The 20,861-nt window shown below is 46.9% G+C and overlaps 1 protein-coding gene across 2 annotated transcripts in view; it reads right to left on the bottom strand.

Annotated features, from left to right (window-relative positions):
* G3BP2 (G3BP stress granule assembly factor 2) overlaps window positions 1–20,861 on the bottom strand; it is a 306,903-nt gene that overhangs the window by 248,395 nt on the left and 37,647 nt on the right. For both annotated transcript variants that reach the window (XM_069230288.1, XM_069230287.1), the window contains exons 3-5: window positions 13,074–13,155; window positions 8,977–9,150; window positions 636–726 (exon numbers count right to left, since the gene is read on the bottom strand). In XM_069230288.1, coding sequence (XP_069086389.1) covers window positions 636–726; window positions 8,977–9,150; window positions 13,074–13,155 — 347 coding nt within the window. The remainder of the gene's footprint in view (window positions 1–635; window positions 727–8,976; window positions 9,151–13,073; window positions 13,156–20,861) is intronic.

Raw genomic sequence — 20,861 nt, 5'->3', positions numbered from 1 at the left:
GTGGTGGCTTTAAGGCCAGTTGAAAACACCCACTAACTGAGAAAAGACTACCCTCAACATCCCCATGGTTGGCTCTGCTGCACACTTAAGTTTAGAGGCAATCAACACATTGAGTTCTGACTTTAATACTGTTCCCAAATAGCCTGTCATTAATATATGAAATAAGGTTGACAGTGTGGTACTGTGTTTCTGACTGTACCAGGTGAAAATATTTTACTAGATAAATAAAAATATTTTTAACAGGAACACTAATGTTCACTGCTGTAAAGCCTGGCAGGGTACCAGCTGATGATAAATCAGGGATACGCCAAGCACTGTAATCGAATGATACAGTAATGATCCCCAGCCTAGGGAATTTACCTGTAACAGAGGAAGCCACTACAAAATTGTGATATAAATGTAACGGACCAGAAGTACCCAATTTAATCAACAAATTTCAACTGATGATTATTAAGAGCAGTATATTAAATACTAAAAATTAAAGGAGCACAGCTCATATTTATTCATGCTCAGGGTCATAAGAACAAGAACAATAAAGACAATATAACCTGATCGCTAACGTGTGTACATTTAAGGCTCAGCACTGTAAAGGATCAGAAGAGATAATAATTATACATCACACAGGGGTAACATACCTTCATCCAACTCAGCTTCAGAGTCCCCAAACACTTCGTCTTCATAACGGAAAATGTCATTATGAACATAGAATTTGTTTGGTACAGACCCCTGCACAAAATAAAATGCAATTACAAATTTGCTTAGCACAATGAGCTAAAATATTGCACAATCACAACTGTCTTCACTGCATCAAAACAAAGGAGGTGAAGGCTAAAGAGCTCAAGCACAGAAGGGTTTAGTGAGAAAAATCTTAACACTTGTTTACAGCGTTTTAGCACTCCATGGGAGAAGCTGGATAAGTGTCAGAAAAAGCCCCTTTGTGTGGACACCCAGATTTTTTGCATCAATTTATATTGCTTGTTTTAAAGTTTTGCAAACTAAGGTACTGCTGAACAGTGCCTAGTATTTATGCTCAGACCCATAAATCGCAAAAAAAAATTGGCAAATTGCTTGGCAAGTTAAACACCATGAACTGCAGCACATAATTTGCACTCCACTAATGTGACAAGGAAAACATGGCTTCAGGCCACCCATTGTAGCCTCACTTCTGCTGTTTAAACCTGTAGGCCGCCATGTCAAAATAACCCTGTTGGTGAATGGTATTCAAAAGTCAGACATGTAGGAATTTTAAGTTACATGTACCAGCAATGACAAGTCCCAAAAAAGCTATTCTCAATGTGGAAGACTCCGGCTGTCCTATGAGGAACACTAGATTGGATACTCATTAATAAATAATTCTGCTACCTTGGGTTTCGGGCAAGCTAGAGAAGCTGTTAAACCAGTATTTTTTATATTTATTAAAAATACAATTTAATGGATGTTACATTTTTAATGAATATTTTGAAAAGGTTACTTTTAGAAAGTTACTTTTTCCCTGCCTGAAGCCCCTGGAGGTCAATTTGTATTAGCTTTTTAGCAGATGACCTGTCACGCCTTAATGAGGTGCGAAAACACTCCCAGAGCACAAAAATGACTTAGGCTTGGTGACAGGATTGGCGGGGAGTAAAGCAGGTATAGGAAAGTGCACTGTTGGCATGGTTACCCCCTGCACTTTCTGCCTAGGGTTGATGCCAACTGTAGGAAGTTGGCTCTGTATGTGCTATTTCAAAGTAAGGAATAGCATGCACAGAGTCCAAGGGTTCCCCTTAGAGGTAAGATAGTGGCAAAAAGAGATAATACTAATGCTCTATTTTGTGGTAGTGTGGTCGAGCAGTAGGCTTATCCAAGGAGTAGTGCTAAGCATTTGTTGTACATACACATAGACAATAAATGAGGTACACACACTCAGAGACAAATCCAGCCAATAGGTTTTGTATAGAAAAATATCTTTTCTTAGTTTGAAAGGTATTGCAGGTAAGTACATTAGGAACTTGGAATCATTTCAATTGCATGTATACTTTTCAAGTTATTCACAAATAGCTATTTAAAAAGTGGACACTTAGTGCAATTTTCACAGTTCCTGGGGGAGGTAAGTTTTTGTTAGTTTTACCAGGGAAGTAAGACACTTACAGGGTTCAGTTCTTGGTCCAAGGTAGCCCACCGTTGGGGGTTCAGAGCAACCCCAAAGTTACCACACCAGCAGCTCAGGGCCGGTCAGGTGCAGAGTTCAAAGTGGTGCCCAAAACGCATAGGCTTCAATGGAGAGAAGGGGGTGCCCCGGTTCCAGTCTGCCAGCAGGTAAGTACCCGCGTCTTCGGAGGGCAGACCAGGGGGGTTTTGTAGGGCACCGGGGGGGGACACAAGCCCATACAGAAATTTCACCCTCAGCGGCGCGGGGGCGGCCGGGTGCAGTGTTAGAACAAGCGTCGGGTTTGCAATGGAAGTCAATGAGAGATCAAGGGATCTCTTCAGCTCTGCAGGCAGGCAAGGGGGGGCTTCCTCAGTGAAACCTCCACTTGGGCAAGGGAGAGGGACTCCTGGGGGTCACTTCTGCAGTGAAAGTCCGGTCCTTCAGGTCCTGGGGGCTGCGGGTGCAGGGTCTTTTCCAGGCGTCGGGACTTCGGTTTCAGAGAGTCGCAGTCAGGGGAAGCCTCGGGATTCCCTCTGCAGGCGGCGCTGTGGGGGTTCAGGGGGGACAGGTTTTGGTACTCACAGTCGTAGAGTAGTCCGGGGGTCCTCCCTGAGGTGTTGGTTCTCCACCAGCCGAGTCGGGGTCGCCGGGTGCAGTGTTGCAAGTCTCACGCTTCTTGCGGGGAGATTGCAGGGTTCTTTAAAGCTGCTCCTTTGGATAAAGTTGCAGTCTTTTTGGAGCAGGTCCGCTGTCCTCGGGAGTTTCTTGTCTTCGTCGAAGCAGGGCAGTCCTCAGAGGATGCAGAGGTCGCTGGTCCCTTGGAAGGCGTCGCTGGAGCAGAGTTCTTTGGAAAGCAGGAGACAGGCCGGTGAGTTTCTGGAGCCAAGGCAGTTGTCTTCTGGTCTTCCTCTGCAGGGGTTTTCAGCTAGGCAGTCCTTCTTGTTGTTGTTGCAGGAATCTAGTTTCTAGGTTTCAGGGTAGCCCTTAAATACTAAATTTAAGGGCGTGTTTAGGTCTGGGGGGTTAGTAGCCAATGGCTACTAGCCCTGAGGGTGGGTACACCCTCTTTGTGCCTCCTCCCAAGGGGAGGGGGTCACAATCCTAACCCTATTGGGGGAATCCTCCATCTGCAAGATGGAGGATTTCTAAAAGTTAGAGTCACCTCAGCTCAGGACACCTTAGGGGCTGTCCTGACTGGCCAGTGACTCCTCCTTGTTGCTTTCTTTGTTCCCTCCAGTCTTGCCGCCAAAAGTGGGGGCCGTGGCCGGAGGGGGCGGGCAACTCCACTAAGCTGGAGTGCCCTGCTGGGCTGTGACAAAGGGGTGAGCCTTTGAGGCTCACCGCCAGGTGTTACAGCTCCTGCCTGGGGGAGGTGTTAGCATCTCCACCCAGTGCAGGCTTTGTTACTGGCCTCAGAGTGACAAAGGCACTCTCCCCATGGGGCCAGCAACATGTCTCTAGTGTGGCAGGCTGCTGGAACTAGTCAGCCTACACAGACAGTCGGTTAAGTTTCAGGGGGCACCTCTAAGGTGCCCTCTGGGGTGTATTTTGCAATAAAATGTACACTGGCATCCGTGTGCATTTATTGTGCTGAGAAGTTTGATACCAAACTTCCCAGTTTTCAGTGTAGCCATTATGGTGCTGTGGAGTTCGTGTTTGACAAACTCCCAGACCATATACTCTTATGGCTACCCTGCACTTACAATGTCTAAGGTTTTGTTTAGACACTGTAGGGGTACCATGCTCATGCACTGGTACCCTCACCTATGGTATAGTGCACCCTGCCTTAGGGCTGTAAGGCCTGCTAGAGGGGTGTCTTACCTATACTGCATAGGCAGTGAGAGGCTGGCATGGCACCCTGAGGGGAGTGCCATGTCGACTTACTCATTTTGTTCTCACTAGCACACACAAGCTGGTAAGCAGTGTGTCTGTGCTGGGTGAGGGGTCTCTAGGGTGGCATAATACATGCTGCAGCCCTTAGAGACCTTTCCTGGCATCAGGGCCCTTGGTACCAGGGGTACCAGTTACAAGGGACTTACCTAGGTGCCAGGGTTGTGCCAATTGTGGAAACAATGGTACATTTTAGGTGAAAGAACACTGGTGCTGGGGCCTGGTTGGCAGGGTCCCAGCACACTTCTCAGTCAAGTCAGCATCAGTATCAGGCAAAAAGTGGGGGGTAACTGCAACAGGGAGCCATTTCTTTACACCAACTTTGATTGAAAGTGTGCTGGGACACTGATATCTAGGCCCCAGCACTAGTGTTCTTTCCCTAAAACTGTACCTTTGTTTCAAAAATTGGCACAGCCCTGGCACACAGTTAAGTCCCTTGCAGAAGGTACAAATGGTACCAAGGGCCCTTTGGCCAAGGAAGGTCCCTTAGGGCTGCAGCATGCATTATGCCACACTGGGGGACCCCTCACTCAGCCCATGCATACTGCCTTGCAGCTTGTGTGTGCTTGTGGGGAGAAAAAGGCATAGTCGACATGGCACCCCTCTCAGGGTGTCATGCCCACAAACCACTGCCTGTGGCATAGGAAAACCACCCCTCTAGCAGGCCTAACAGCCATAGGGCAGGGTGCACTATACCACAGGTGAGGGCTTAGCTGCATGAACAATATGCCCCTACAGTGTAAGACTATTCTTAGACATTGTAAGTGCAGAGTAGCCATATTAAGTATATGATCTGGGAGTTTGTCATTACAAACTCCACAGCACCATAATGGTTTCACTGAATACTGGGAAGTTTGGTATCAAACTTCAGCGTATAAACCCACACTGATGCCATTGTGCGATTTATTGAAAAATGCACAGAGAGGGCATCTTAGAGATGGCCCCTGTATGTTAGCCCAACTGCAAGTGTAGGACTGACTGGTCTGTGCCAGTATGCCACTTTCAGACAAGTTTCTGACCACATGGTGTGAGTGCATTTGTGTACTCTGGTCAGAAACAAAGACTGTCCTGGGTGGAGATGCTTCACACCTCCCCCCTGCAGGAACTGTAACACCAGGCGGTGAGCCTCAAAGGCTCAAGCCTAGGATTACAGTGCCCCAGGGCACTGCAGGTAGTGGAGATGCCCGCCCAACAAGGACCCTAAGGTGTCCAGAGCTGAGGTGACATCCCCCTTTCTGCAGAATCCTCCAACTTGGTTTGGAGGACAGGGACCAATACGGATAGGAATGTGTTCCCCCCTCCCCAAGGGGAGTGGGCACAAGGAGGGTGTAGCCACCCTCAGGGACAGTAGTCATTGGCTACTGCCCTCTGACCCCTAACACACCCCAAAATCTAGGATTCAAGGGCTTCCCTGAACTCAGCTCAGCAGATTCCTGGCAACCTCAAGAAAGAAGGAGGACCGTTGAGCTGAAATCCCCAGCAGAGAAGAAGGAAGACGACAACTGCTTTGGCCCCAGCCTACTGGCTGGTCATCTGCTTCAAAGAACCTGCAAGATGAACAGCGACCCATCCAGCGTGCCCTTTGACAATTCCAGAGGACTGCTCTGCACCTCAAAGGACCAAGAACTCCAGAGGACAGCGGCTCTGTCCAAAAGAAACTTTCAACCAAGGACCCCCAACCTCACTCTGGATGCGCGAGTCCTGGCCCCAGGTCCATCTGACACCCACGGCCCATGTCCAAGCGGTCCATCCAGCAAGAAAGGGTCCCCTGACGATTGGGAGCAAGAGGCCACCCTGGGTTGACCCTTCCATGACGACGCATGCAGAGAGAATCCAGAGGACCCCCCCCTCTCTCCCCTGGACCACGAGCTCCGGACGAAGATATCCGATGCCTAAAAGACCCACTGAACCCGCAGTCCCCAGGCCTAGGAGAACCTGACCCCTGGTGCAACACTGACCAGCAGGCAGCCCTCTTACCAGTCCGACCAGTGGTGTGCCCGAGACAACCCCCAAACCTCGCATGAAGCTTCTGAGTGACCCCCGGGGTCTCCCTATAGACCTGTATTGGAAACCCGACGTCCTGTTTGCACCCTGCACCCAGCCACCACTGTGCAGCTGAGGGTGTGTGTTTGGTGCCTACTTGTGGCCCCTTCAGTGCTCTTCTAAAACCCCCTGGTCTGCCCACCGAGTCGAAGGTACTTACCTGCTGGCTGACCGGATTCAGAGCACCCCCTAGCTCCATAGGAGCCTATGTTAACTTGGCTCTCCTTTGACCTCTGCACCCAACCTGCCCTGTGTGGCTAGTGATGGGTGTTTGGGGTTAACGATGGACTACCTAAACGCCAGAGTTAGAACTGTAAGCTGAATACGTACCTGTAAAGCTATACAATCTTTTCTTCCACCAGGAACTGTTGAAAATTGGAATGTCGACTTTTAAAATAGCTTTTTGCCATTTTAAAGAAAACTACGTACATTGTTGATTCCAATCAAAGTTCTGATTATAAAAAAATGCAAAGTACCTTACATTTTATGTACTTACCTGCAAACTGAATCTTGTGGTCCTAGAAATAAATTAACAAAATATATTTTTCTATATAAAAACCGATTGGTCTGGAGTTAAGTCATTGAGTGTGTGTTTCTTCTATTGCTTGTGTGTGTACAACAAATGCTTAACACTACCCTCGGAGAAGCATAACTGCTCAACCACACAACCATAAATAGAGCATTAGTAATATCTATTATTGCCTCTGACAAGTCTCCGGGGAACCCCTTGACTCTGTGCACACTAGATCTCACTTGGATATAGTATATACAGAGCCAGCTATCTACAGCAGGTGATTCACAACAATTCATCAATGGGGGAGGGAGCACACTGCCAGACTCAATTTCCTCAGATGCACTGCAGCAAATGCAGTACTTACGAACCGTGACTTTAGTTGAAACTCTTACCTAGCACTGTACATATCTAGACGTATCAGGATATTTCTTCTTCTTCAGTACAAATTGACAAGTTACATTTGGGGGTGCTGGCAATGCTGCCCACAGTTTTCCCAGGTTTCTGTACCGCTTCCAGAGTTCAATGGCATCCCTGACTTAGTCAACCCAACGACTCAGAGAGCCAGTCCCAAAAAGGGGTGGGTGCATACTACCTCGTGTTAAAGCACACAATTCACCCAGATGCATTGTGCATAACAACACTCACTCAAGTTTTAAGTTTTCTGTAGTTTTCACCATTGTTTGTGTGGGCAGTGCTGTGTATTTCTAGACTTGTTTCAAAGTTGTTGCCCTTCAGCAGAGTAACATGTTAAATCTGAGGGGTGCTGGCAATGTTGTTCACATATCAACTCATGAAAGACAACTGGGAGGTTTTAGAATGTCATTAACTTGAAACCAACAGCTGAAGGGGAAGCTTGAGCAAGGGAATCGTTTGCTCGTGCCCAGTTGGCTGCAGAGGGCCTAAAGATCACAGTGGGAGAGGGAGCTGGTCTCCAAACTTGGTCGGTTTAGCTTAGGAGACAGCAATATCTCCTTTGGCTAAGAACACACCTTGCTGGAACAAAAGCTTCCTCTAATGGCAGAATGCCTGTTTTATTTAGAAATCCATCCTCAATAATGAATTATGGAATAGTCTGCAGTAAAGCAAACAAGACAGGCTGGAAAAGTGGGAAGGGTTGCCCTGGGAAATCTTTCCCATTGGTTATGGGGTGGGCTCAGAGTCACCCCCACCCACTGGCTAGCTAAAGCTGCAAAGCTGGCACGTAACCCACAACTCCTCAGAACACATTCTGTACCTGTGGAACAACAAAAGGACTACAGCTGCTTTTTGAGACCTGAAGGGTTGAACATGCTCCCCTTTGTACCTAGAAGTGAACTCCAAGTTGGGTAACGACCTGTGTGGTGACAGGGGGAAAAATCTGCAAGAGACCTTTTTCTTGTAGTGACCAGTTGCAACTGGAAGGGGACTGGAACCTACTGGTGGCATGTTATGAAATAAGCCCTAACTGCTGTTCCTACTGGTGGCCTGAAGGCTCACTGTGAAATCTCTAAAAAGGTTGGACCTATACTAGACCAACACCAAAGTCAATCTACCCAAGCAGCAATTTCACTGGGCAAGAAAATCAGATTGGCCTCGTTCGTACTTTTCAACTGACCAGTTCAACTGACCTTTGTGGTAAGTTGATCTGACGTTTCCGGAACAGCATGCTGCCTTGCCTCACTGGAGGAATCAGAGTTCCAAAAATAAGACATCTAAACAGCAAAACCATAACCAATTGAAGGTGTCAAAGGTATCTGGCCAACACAAGGACTCTCATGGGCATAAAATCTTACTTTCTCCACTTAGAGCTTTTTTCTACCAATGCCAACACTATCAGGACACCCTTGCTCAACATCTATCCGATGTTTAAGGGACTTTGCCAGCTACAGCCTGCTGCCATGCCCTAGAGGATTTTGACTTTCATTTCAGAGGCCAAGTCAGAAGGTAAAACCTTCACAAGGGGAAATTTGCTTGGTGTATTTGACACAAACTCCATCAAAATGGGCCCGAAATGACACTGAGGTGGTGGTAGCACGCAAACAGTGATTGCTGAGTGATGTCTTACTTTTTCTTGGAGCCTTTTCTCTTAAATATTTTTAAACAGAAATTAGGATTCGATTTTTGTCATGTTATAATTACATTTACTCTGTTTTCTTATAAATTAGTTTGATTTTTATTATGTTGCATTTTTGACCTTGTAAAAGCTATGGTTTGACTAAATGCTTTCATCTTTATCAAGATAAGCATGTCTGCTCTGTGCAATAGCTACCAGGGGTTGAGTTCAAGTTTAAATTACTGAAGTCTTTGTCTGGACCCAAGGTTAGTGATTTTGTTACTTATTGTTTACTACCATCATTTTAAATATTTAATAATTCGCTGTGTTACAGCAAAGAACTATGGATGAACATGAATGGCTACTTACCTCTGGAGCGAGAACAAAAGTCTGCATAAATCTCCGCATTGGCTGCCCTCCATTTGAAAGTTCACCCATGACTTGTACGACAACACCATCACTTAAGGTGGCATGAGCATCAACATGACGGATCTTGGTGTGGCATTCACTGAACTGGAGCGACATCACCTTCTTGTGAATTTCCTTAAATGGCAAAAATACAAGACGACAAACAGATGCATTTAAGAAAAAATATAACTTCCAATGCAGCTAACGATCTTCAAAACAAAGTTCTTTACAATTGAAAAAGCCTCCACAATTCCTTAGGATTGTTAAATAGTTCCATATGTCTTTTCTTTCAAATCTCTGACGACAAAATCAAATCAATACAGCTAATAAGTGTTTTGCAACCCTGTCACTTGTTCAGGGCTCAATTTTCCAATCGATTCAACATCTTTGTAATACATTTCTCAATCCTTATTTCAAAACACTAGAATCTCCAATAATAACACCAAATTCTCTTAGTGATAGATTTCATAATCTTTACTTCCGCTGTGATACAGGAATCCTATTTGGAGTCTGCTTAACAACGCTCCTCCTGACCCATGGCACACACGGGATTTGGCAACTCACTGTGCTTACTTTCGGATGGTGGACAGTCAGTTGTAGAATGAATTTGGTTTGGCGCCATTACTTGGCTAACAGAGGCCTGTCATGCTTATCCGAAACACGGTACTCATAAACATGTGGTTCATCAGGATCAAATAAAATATAATTATTTAAAAAAGAAAAAAAGAAAGAAAGACAAATGACATTCGGATTGGCTGACTCTGTACTGACCCAATTGTGCATTATAGAGTAATCTGGCTGGCCGCAACATTGCGAGAAATATATCGGCCATCATTACAGAATCACAGTGCCCTGAATTTGGTTCATTAAATATTTTATTTATATATAGATGTAGGAAGTTGGCTCTGTATGCACTATTTCAAAGTAAGGAATTTTATGCACAGAGTCCAAGGGTTCCCCTTAGAGGTAAGATAGTGGCAAAAAGAGATAATACTAATGCTCTATTTTGTGGTAGTGTGGTCGAGCAGTAGGCTTATCAAAGGAGTAGTGTTAAGCATTTGTTGTACATACACACAGGCAATAAATGAGGAACACACACTCAGAAACAATTCCAGGCCAATAGGCTTTTGTTATAGAAAAATATATTTTCTTAGTTTATTTTAAGAACCACAGGTTCAAATTCTACATGTAATTTCCCATTTGAAAGGTATTGCAGGTAAGTACTCTAGGAACTTTGAATAATCACAATAGCATATATACTTTTTACATAAAACACATTTAGCTGTTTTAAAAGTGGACACTTAGTGCAATTTTCACAGTTCCTGGGGGAGGTAAAGTAATGTTAGTTCTTGCAGGTAAGTAAACAACCTACGGGGTTCAAATTGGGGTCCAAGGTAGCCCACCGTTGGGGGGTTCAGAGCAACCCCAAAGTTACCACACCAGCAGCTCAGGGCCGGTCAGGTGCAGAGTTCAAAGTGGTGCCCAAAACGCATAGGCTTCAATGGAGAGAAGGGGGTACCCCGGTTCCAGTCTGCCAGCAGGTAAGTACCCGCGTCTTCGGAGGGCAGACCAGGGGGGTTTTGTAGGGCACTGCACCCGGCCGCCCCCGCGCTGCGGGACTGGTAGGACTGGGGCCAAAGCAGTTGGTGTCTTCTTTCTTCTTCTGCAGGGGTTTTTCAGCTCAGCAGTCCTCTTCTTCTGTAAGTTGCAGGAATCTAAATTCTTAGGTTCAGGGAAGCCCTTAAATACTAAATGTAAGGGCGTGTTTAGGTCTGGGGGGTTAGTAGCCAATGGCTACTAGCCCTGAGGGTGGGTACACCCTCTTTGTGCCTCCTCCCAAGGCAGGAGCTGTAACACCTGGCGGTGAGCCTCAAAGGCTCACCCCTTTGTCACAGCACCGCAGGACACTCCAGCTAGTGGAGTTGCCCGCCCCCTCCACTTTTGGCGGCAAGGCCGGAGAAAATAATGAGAACAACAAGGAGGAGTCACTGGCCAGTCAGGACAGCCCCTAAGGTGTCCTGAGCTGAGGTGACTCTAACTTTTAGAAATCCTCCATCTTGCAGATGGAGGATTCCCCCAATAGGGTTAGGATTGTGACCCCCTCCCCTTGGGAGGAGGCACAAAGAGGGTGTACCCACCCTCAGGGCTAGTAGCCATTGGCTACTAACCCGCCAGACATAAACACGCCCTTAAATTTAGTATTTAAGGGCTACCCTGAACCCTAGAAAATTAGATTCCTGCAACAACAACAAGAAGGACTGCCTAGCTGAAAACCCCTGCAGAGGAAGACCAGAAGACAACAACTGCCTTGGCTCCAGAAACTCACCGGCCTGTCTCCTGCCTTCCAAAGAACTCTGCTCCAGCGACGCCTTCCAAAGGGACCAGCGACCTCTGAATCCTCTGAGGACTGCCCTGCTTCGACGACGACAAGAAACTCCCGAGGACAGCGGACCTGCTCCAAAAAGACTGCAACTTTGTTTCAAGAAGCAGCTTTAAAGAACCCTGCAACTCTCCGCAAGAAGCGTGAGACTTGCAACACTGCACCCGGCGACCCCGACTCGGCGGGTGGAGAACCAACACCTCAGGGAGGACCCCCGGACTACTCTACGACTGTGAGTACCAAAACCTGTCCCCCCTGAGCCCCCACAGCGCCGCCTGCAGAGGGAATCCCGAGGCTTCCCCTGACCGCGACTCTCTGAAACCTAAGTCCCGACGCCTGGAAAAGACCCTGCACCCGCAGCCCCCAGGACCTGAAGGACCGGACTTTCACTGCAGAAGTGACCCCCAGGAGTCCCTCTCCCTTGCCCAAGTGGAGGTTTCCCCGAGGAAGCCCCCCCTTGCCTGCCTGCAGCGCTGAAGAGATCCCTTGATCTCTCATAGACTAACATTGAAAACCCGACGCTTGTTTCTACACTGCACCCGGCCGCCCCCGCGCTGCTGAGGGTGAAATTTCTGTGTGGGCTTGTGTCCCCCCCCCCGGTGCTCTACAAAACCCCCCTGGTCTGCCCTCCGAAGGCGCGGGTACTTACCTGCAAGCAGACCGGAACCGGGGCACCCCCTTCTCTCCATTGAAGCCTATGTGTTTTGGGCACCTCTTTGAACTCTGCACCTGACCGGCCCTGAGCTGCTGGTGTGGTAACTTTGGGGTTGCTCTGAACCCCCAACAATGGGCTACCTTGGACCAAGAACTGAACCCTGTAAGTGTCTTACTTATCTGGTAAAACTAACAAAAACTTACCTCCCCCAGGAACTGTGAAAATTGCACTAAGTGTCCACTTTTAAAGTAGCTATTTGTGAATAACTTGAAAAGTATACATGCAATTGAAATGATTCAAAGTTCCTAATGTACTTACCTGCAATACCTTTCAAACAAGATATTACATGTTAAATTTGAACCTGTGGTTCTTAAAATAAACTAAGAAAAGATATTTTTCTATAACAAAACCTATTGGCTGGATTTGTCTCTGAGTGGGTGTACCTCATTTATTGTCTATGTGTATGTACAACAAATGCTTAACACTACTCCTTGGATAAGCCTACTGCTCGACCACACTACCACAAAATAGAGCATTAGTATTATCTCTTTTTACCACTATTTTACCTCTAAGGGGAACCCTTGGACTCTGTGCATGCTATTCCTTACTTTGAAATAGCACATACAGAGCCAACTTCCTACAGATACCATATCAGGGTTTTCTCTCCACTGTATCTGTCTCTTTAATAACTCGTTTGAGTTAATACATGTACTGGGCTTGACTGTGATTGCTATTGCCTACTCCTGAAAAGCGACTGTTAAGTGTCTATTATCCACTCTAACTCAGATGTACTTCAATGGGCAGATGTGCTGTTCGATTGCCTCTTACGCGATTACTTCTTGTATCATGTATTACCCATTAAGAGATATGGAAAATAATGTAATTTTCCCGTAATCACAGGATGTTTGGTTAAAGATAGGATTCAGCCACAGAGCTAGGACTAACAGCTCAAGCCGTTAGTTCTTCCCAAACTGCCACTTCACAGGTAAGGTATCTACGTAACTGAAAGAAATGTATACATACAGCTTGGCCATACACTGCTTCTTGGGGTTTTCCACTGGCATCAAGACCACCATGGACATAAGAAGAAGTACGCCCATAAAATCTGAAATGACAGAAACATACAATGTTATTCAAACACTTATAGTTTTTTTTTAATTTTTGCAGCTGAACACCCACAAGTCAAAAATATATACTTAAAACTGATGTACACAAATAACAGATTGCTACCTTGGGGAAATGGGTGCAAAGAACCTTTGGGTGCAAATAGATCAACTCATCCCTACCCATTGTGACCAATATGGCGTATGGAATTTAAAATGTAATTTTCCCAGCTGTCCACTAGGGTGCTCACTAAAAATTCCCCCTTCACTTAAAATTTTATAAGGCTAGTATTCATCGTCATCTTGATTTCTCCAATTCTTTTGAACAGCTCAATTGTGAATATGCTCTTGCACAAAAGCACAACATTGCTATAAAAGCAGAAATGGGCTGTGTCTAACCAACTACAGGAACGCAGCCTCCAAGTTCAAGAACACCTCTGCTCTTATCTCTAGTAAAGGTGCGGGGGCCAGGGTGGTGCAGTCAGGGCACATCTCATCCCAGCCAACAAGAGATGCCTCTCTCTTAAATTCAGCCCAACTAATTTTTGAATGCGTGCATTTCAATTGTTTCCCAATTCAATTTAAAAGCAGCTTTCTGGAAAACTAAGATAGTACTTTAACACATCAACCTTATTTTTTGTACATTTTAAATATCCGGTACCACAGAGATCAGTAATTTATAAAATGAGAACCTTAAAAATATATATTTTTTAAAAATCCATCAAAGCCAATCCAAGAATGCCCATGCGTCAGACATTTTCTACTTGCACAAAATTCCTCAGTCAAGCACCATGTTTCTATAACATCATCGAAATAATCTACTTTTTCTGTTTGAATGTACTTGTATGGAATACATAACTAAAGGAGGGCTCAATTACTCAGTTTTATTCAGAGGACATTACAGTCTTGGCTCGATATGGGAATTTTTATAAATCACGTTGATCAGACTTAAAACATGGAACTAACCCGAATTTGACTTCTATTCTGCCTGTTATATAACTTAATGCACAAATTCCTCGAAGACTACAGATTTTGCAAAGTTTTTATTAGCTAAATACTAAACCTTGGAAGGACGACCTGGACTGCCAGTTTAAATATTTATTTGGACTTAATATTTACTCACAAGCTAACTTTAAGAGAGCTCTATTTTAAAATGTATACGAACGGCTTGTGTCTGTTTTAGCACTTAACACGCACTCCCAGTCAACGAAAATCATATTTAACTGTGTGAAGAACATCTTACCTTGTACAAGGACTTTTTAGTGTGTATTTTGTAAAATACTGTAATTATATACAATAAACTAATTCTAATACTAAGCTGTCCTTCCTCTGTTGGAACGTCTACAAGAATGGAAGTAACCACAATATCCAAACACTGCTCTCAAAATACACAAGTATGTTCTGGAGGAAACATATGTTGAACTGCTAAGAACCTCCTGAAATCTTTCAGGAGATTCTTGTGCTTATATGGATGAATCTGGAAGCCAAATTACCAGCTCGAAGATGGCAGGGTAATGCGGAGCACAGGAGAGTCCTGTCAAATTTGTAGCAATAGGTCATCCTAGCTTTTGAGTTAAGCTTAAACAACACTATTTAAATCTATGGTACCTGTAAGGAAATGCCTCCTTGGCATGGTTGCCCCCTGACTTTTTGCCTTTGCTGATGCTATGTTTACAATTGAAAGTGTGCTGAGGCCTGCTAACCAGGCCCCAGCACCAGTGTTCTTTCCCTAACCTGTACTTTTGTATCCACAATTGGCAGACCCTGGCATCCAGATAAGTCCCTTGTAACTGGTACTTCTAGTACCAAGGGCCCTGATGCCAAGGAAGGTCTCTAAGGGCTGCAGCATGTCTTATGCCACCCTGGAGACCTCTCACTCAGCACAGACACACTGCTTGCCAGCTTGTGTGTGCTAGTGAGAACAAAACGAGTAAGTCGACATGGCACTCCCCTCAGGGTGCCATGCCAGCCTCTCACTGCCTATGCAGTATAGGTAAGACACCCCTCTAGCAGGCCTTACAGCCCTAAGGCAGGGTGCACTATACCATAGGTGAGGGTACCAGTGCATGAGCATGGTACCCCTACAGTGTCTAAACAAAACCTTAGACATTGTAAGTGCAGGGTAGCCATAAGAGTATATGGTCTGGGAGTCTGTTTTGCACGAACTCCACAGCACCATAATGGCTCCACTGAAAACTGGGAAGTTTGGTATCAAACTTCTCAGCACAATAAATGCACACTGATGCCAGTGTACATTTTATTGCAAAATACACCCCAGAGGGCACCTTAGAGGTGCCCCCTGAAACTTAACCGACTGTCTGTGTAGGCTGACTAGTTCCAGCAGCCTGCCACACTAGAGACATGTTGCTGGCCCCATGGGGAGAGTGCCTTTGTCACTCTGAGGCCAGTAACAAAGCCTGCACTGGGTGGAGATGCTAACACCTCCCCCAGGCAGGAGCTGTAACACCTGGCGGTGAGCCTCAAAGGCTCACCCCTTTGTCACAGCACCGCAGGACACTCCAGCTAGTGGAGTTGCCCGCCCCCTCCGGCCACGGCCCCCACTTTTGGCGGCAAGGCCGGAGAAAATAATGAGAATAACAAGGAGGAGTCACTGGCCAGTCAGGACAGCCCCTAAGGTGTCCTGAGCGGAGGTGACTAACTTTTAGAAATCCTCCATCTTGCAGATGGAGGATTCCCCCAAAAGGGTTAGGATTGTGACCCCCTCCCCTTGGGAGGAGGCACAAAGAGGGTGTACCCACCCTCAGGGCTAGTAGCCATTGGCTACTAACCCCCCAGACCTAAACACGCCCTTAAATTTAATTTTCTAGGGTTCAGGGTAGCCCTAAATACTAGATTCCTGCAACAACAACAAGAAGGACTGCCCAGCTGAAAACCCCTGCAGAGGAAGACTAGAAGACAACAACTGCCTTGGCTCCAGAAACTCACCGGCCTGTCTCCTGCCTTCCAAAGAACTCTGCTCCAGCGACGCCTTTCAAAGGGACCAGCGACATCTGAATCCTCGGAGGACTGCCCTGCTTCGACGACGACAAAAAACTCCCGAGGACAGCGGACCTGCTCCAAAAAGACTGCAACTTTATCCAAAGGAGCAGCTTTAAAGAACCCTGCAATCTCCCCGCAAGAAGCGTGAGACTTGCAACACTGCACCCGGCGACCCCGACTCGGCTGGTGGAGAACCAACACCTCAGGGAGGACCCCCGGACTACTCTACGACTGTGAGTACCAAAACCTGTCCCCCCTGAGCCCCCACAGCGCCGCCTGCAGAGGGAATCCCGAGGCTTCCCCTGACCGCGACTCTCTGAAACCTAAGCCCCGACGCCTGGAAAAGACCCTGCACCCGCAGCCCCCAGGACCTGAAGGACCGGACTTTCACTGGAGAAGTGACCCCCAGGAGTCCCTCTCCCTTGCCCAAGTGGAGGTTTCCCCGAGGAAGCCCCCCCTTGCCTGCCTGCAGCGCTGAAGAGATCCCTTGATCTCTCATTGACTTCCATTGCGAACCCGACGCTTGTTCTAACACTGCACCCGGCCGCCCCCGCGCCGCTGAGGGTGAAATTTCTGTGTGGGCTTGTGTCCCCCCCGGTGCCCTACAAAACCCCCCTGGTCTGCCCTCCGAAGACGCGGGTACTTACCTGCTGGCAGACTGGAACCGGGGCACCCCCTTCTCTCCATTGAAGCCTATGCGTTTTGGGCACCACTTTGAACTCTGCACCTGACCGGCCCTGAGCTGCTGGTGTGGTAACTTTGGGGTTGCTCTGAACCCCCAACGGTGGGCTACCTTGGACCAAGAACTGAACCCTGTAAGTGTCTTACTTACCTGGTAAAACTAACAAAAACTTACCTCCCCCAGGAACTGTGAAAATTGCACTGTGTCCACTTTTAAAATAGCTATTTGTGAATAACTTGAAAAGTATACATGCAATTGAAATGATTCAAAGTTCCTAATGTACTTGCCTGCAATACCTTTCAAACAAGATATTACATGTTAAATTTGAACCTGTGGTTCTTAAAATAAACTAAGAAAAGATATTTTTCTATAACAAAACTGTAGGAAGTTGGCTCTGTATGTGCTATTTCAAAGTAAGGAATAGCATGCACAGAGTCCAAGGGTTCCCCTTAGAGGTAAAATAGTGGTAAAAATAGATAATACTAATGCTCTATTTTGTGGTAGTGTGGTCGAGCAGTAGGCTTATCCAAGGAGTAGTGTTAAGCATTTGTTGTACATACACATAGACAATAAATGAGGTACACACACTCAGAGACAAATCCAGCCAATAGGTTTTTATATAGAAAAATATCTTTTCTTAGTTTATTTTAAGAACCACAGGTTCAAATTCTACATGTAATAGCTCATTCGAAAGGTATTGCAGGTAAGTACTTTAGGAACTTCAAATCATCAAAATTGCATGTATACTTTTCAAGTTATTCACAAATAGCTGTTTTAAAAGTGGACACTTAGTGCAATTTTCACAGTTCCTAGGGGAGGTAAGTATTTGTTAGTTTTACCAGGTAAGTAAGACACTTACAGGGTTCAGTTCTTGGTCCAAGGTAGCCCACCGTTGGGGGTTCAGAGCAACCCCAAAGTCACCACACCAGCAGCTCAGGGCCGGTCAGGTGCAGAGTTCAAAGTGGTGCCCAAAACACATAGGCTAGAATGGAGAGAAGGGGGTGCCCCGGTTCCGGTCTGCTTGCAGGTAAGTACCCGCGTCTTCGGAGGGCAGACCAGGGGGGTTTTGTAGGGCACCGGGGGGGACACAAGTCCACACAGAAATTTCACCCTCAGCAGCGCGGGGGCGGCCGGGTGCAGTGTAGAAACAAGCGTCGGGTTTGTAATGGAAGTCAATGGGAGATCTAGGGATCTCTTCAGCGCTGCAGGCAGGCAAGGGGGGGGTTCCTCGGGGAAACCTCCACTTGGGCAAGGGAGAGGGACTCCTGGGGGTCACTCCTCCAGTGAAAGTCCGGTCCTTCAGGTCCTGGGGGCTGCGGGTGCAGGGTCTCTCCCAGGTGTCGGGACTTTAGGTTCAAAGAGTCGCGGTCAGGGGAAGCCTCGGGATTCCCTCTGCAGGCGGCGCTGTGGGGGCTCAGGGGGGACAGGTTTTTGTACTCACAGTCTTAGAGTAGTCCTGGGGTCCCTCCTGAGGTGTTGGATCGCCACCAGCCGAGTCGGGGTCGCCGGGTGCAGTGTGGCAAGTCTCACGCCTTTTGCGGGGAGCTTGCAGGGTTCTTTAAAGCCGCTGGAAACAAAGTTGCAGCTTTTCTTGGAGCAGGTCCGCTGTCCTCGGGAGTTTCTTGTCTTTTCGAAGCAGGGGCAGTCCTCAGAGGGTGTCGAGGTCGCTGGTCCCTTCGGAAGGCGTCGCTGGAGCAGGATCTTTGGAAGGCAGGAGACAGGCCGGTGAGTTTCTGGAGCCAAGGCAGTTGTCGTCTTCTGGTCTTCCGCTGCAGGGGTTTTCAGCTAGGCAGTCCTTCTTCTTGTAGTTGCAGGAATCTAATTTTCTAGGGTTCAGGGTAGCCCTTAAATACTAAATTTAAGGGCGTGTTTAGGTCTGGGGGGTTAGTAGCCAATGGCTACTAGCCCTGAGGGTGGGTACACCCTCTTTGTGCCTCCTCCCAAGGGGAGGGGGTCACAATCCTAACCCTATTGGGGGAATCCTCCATCTGCAAGATGGAGGATTTCTAAAAGTTAGAGTCACCTCAGCTCAGGACACCTTAGGGGCTGTCCTGACTGGCCAGTGACTCCTCCTTGTTATTCTCATTATTTTCTCCGGCCTTGCCGCCAAAAGTGGGGCCTGGCCGGAGGGGGCGGGCAACTCCACTAGCTGGAGTGTCCTGCTGGGTTGGCACAAAGGAGGTGAGCCTTTGAGGCTCACCGCCAGGTGTGACAATTCCTGCCTGGGAGAGGTGTTAGCATCTCCACCCAGTGCAGGCTTTGTTACTGGCCTCAGAGTGACAAAGGCACTCTCCCCATGGGGCCAGCAACATGTCTCGGTTTGTGGCAGGCTGCTAAAACTAGTCAGCCTACACAGATAGTCGGTTAAGTTTCAGGGGGCACCTCTAAGGTGCCCTCTGTGGTGTATTTTACAATAAAATGTACACTGGCATCAGTGTGCATTTATTGTGCTGAGAAGTTTGATACCAAACTTCCCAGTTTTCAGTGTAGCCATTATGGTGCTGTGGAGTTCGTGTTTGACAGACTCCCAGACCATATACTCTTATGGCTACCCTGCACTTACAATGTCTAAGGTTTTGTTTAGACACTGTAGGGGTACCATGCTCATGCACTGGTACCCTCACCTATGGTATAGTGCACCCTGCCTTAGGGCTGTAAGGCCTGCTAGAGGGGTGTCTTACCTATACTGCATAGGCAGTGAGAGGCTGGCATGGCACCCTGAGGGGAGTGCCATGTCGACTTACTCGTTTTGTCCTCACTAGCACACACAAGCTGGCAAGCAGTGTGTCTGTGCAGAGTGAGAGGTCTCCAGGGTGGCATAAGACATGCTGCAGCCCTTAGAGACCTTCCTTGGCATCAGGGCCCTTGGTACTAGAAGTACCAGTTACAAGGGACTTATCTGGATGCCAGGGTCTGCCAATTGTGGATACAAAAGTACAGGTTAGGGAAAGAACACTGGTGCTGGGGCCTGGTTAGCAGGCCTCAGCACACTTTCAATTGTAAACATAGCATCAGCAAAGGCAAAAAGTCAGGGGGCAACCATGCCAAGGAGGCATTTCCTTACAAAAACCTATTGGCTGGATTTGTCTCCGAGTGTGTGTACCTCATTTATTGTCTATGTGTATGTACAACAAATGCTTAACACTACTCCTTGGATAAGCCTACTGCTCGACCACACTACCACAAAATAGAGCATTAGTATTATCTCTTTTTACCACTATTTTACCTCTAAGGGGAACCCTTGGACTCTGTGCATGTTATTCCTTACTTTGAAATAGCACATACAGAGCCAACTTCCTACATTGGTGGATCAGCGGTGGGGTACAAGACTTTGCATTTGCTGGACTACTCAGCCAATACCTGATCACACGACAAATTCCAAAATTGTCATTAGAAAGTGATTTGTGCAATTTGAAAAGTTTTCTAAATTCTTTAAAGTCCTGCTAGGGCCTTGTGTTAGTCCCTGTTAGCATTCCTTTTTAGAGTTTAAAAGTTTGTTAAAAGTTTGAATTAGATTCTAGAACCAGTTTTAGTTTCTTAAAAAGTATTCCAACTTTTAGAAGCATAATGTCTAGCACAGATGTGAATGTGGTGGAACTCGACACCACACCTTACCTCCATCTACAGATGAGAGAGCTAAGGTCACTCTGTAAACTAAAGAAAATAACAATGGGCTCCAAACCTACCAAAGTACAGCTCCAGGAGCTTTTGGCAGGGTTTTAAAAGGCCAACCCCTCAGAGGATGGCAACACAGAGGATGAAGATAGTGACTTGGAGGGAAATTCCCCCCCTCCAGTCCTACTTAGGGAGAGCAGGGCTTCTCAAGCCCTGACTCCACAAATAATAGTCAGAGATGCTGGTTCCCTCACAGGAGGGACCAACAACTCTGAAATCACTGAGGATAACTCCAGTGAAGAGGACATCCAGTTAGCCAGGATGACCAAAAGATTGGCTTTGGAAAGACAGATCCTAGCCATAGAAAGGGAAAGACAAGAGATGGGCCTAGGACCCATCAATGGTGGCAGC

The sequence above is a fragment of the Pleurodeles waltl genome, chromosome 1_1 (genome assembly GCF_031143425.1).
Source record: "Pleurodeles waltl isolate 20211129_DDA chromosome 1_1, aPleWal1.hap1.20221129, whole genome shotgun sequence".
NCBI lineage: Eukaryota > Metazoa > Chordata > Amphibia > Caudata > Salamandridae > Pleurodeles > Pleurodeles waltl.
The sequence above is the reverse complement of the archived record's forward strand: the minus strand, read 5'-3'. Positions and strand labels throughout refer to the sequence as shown.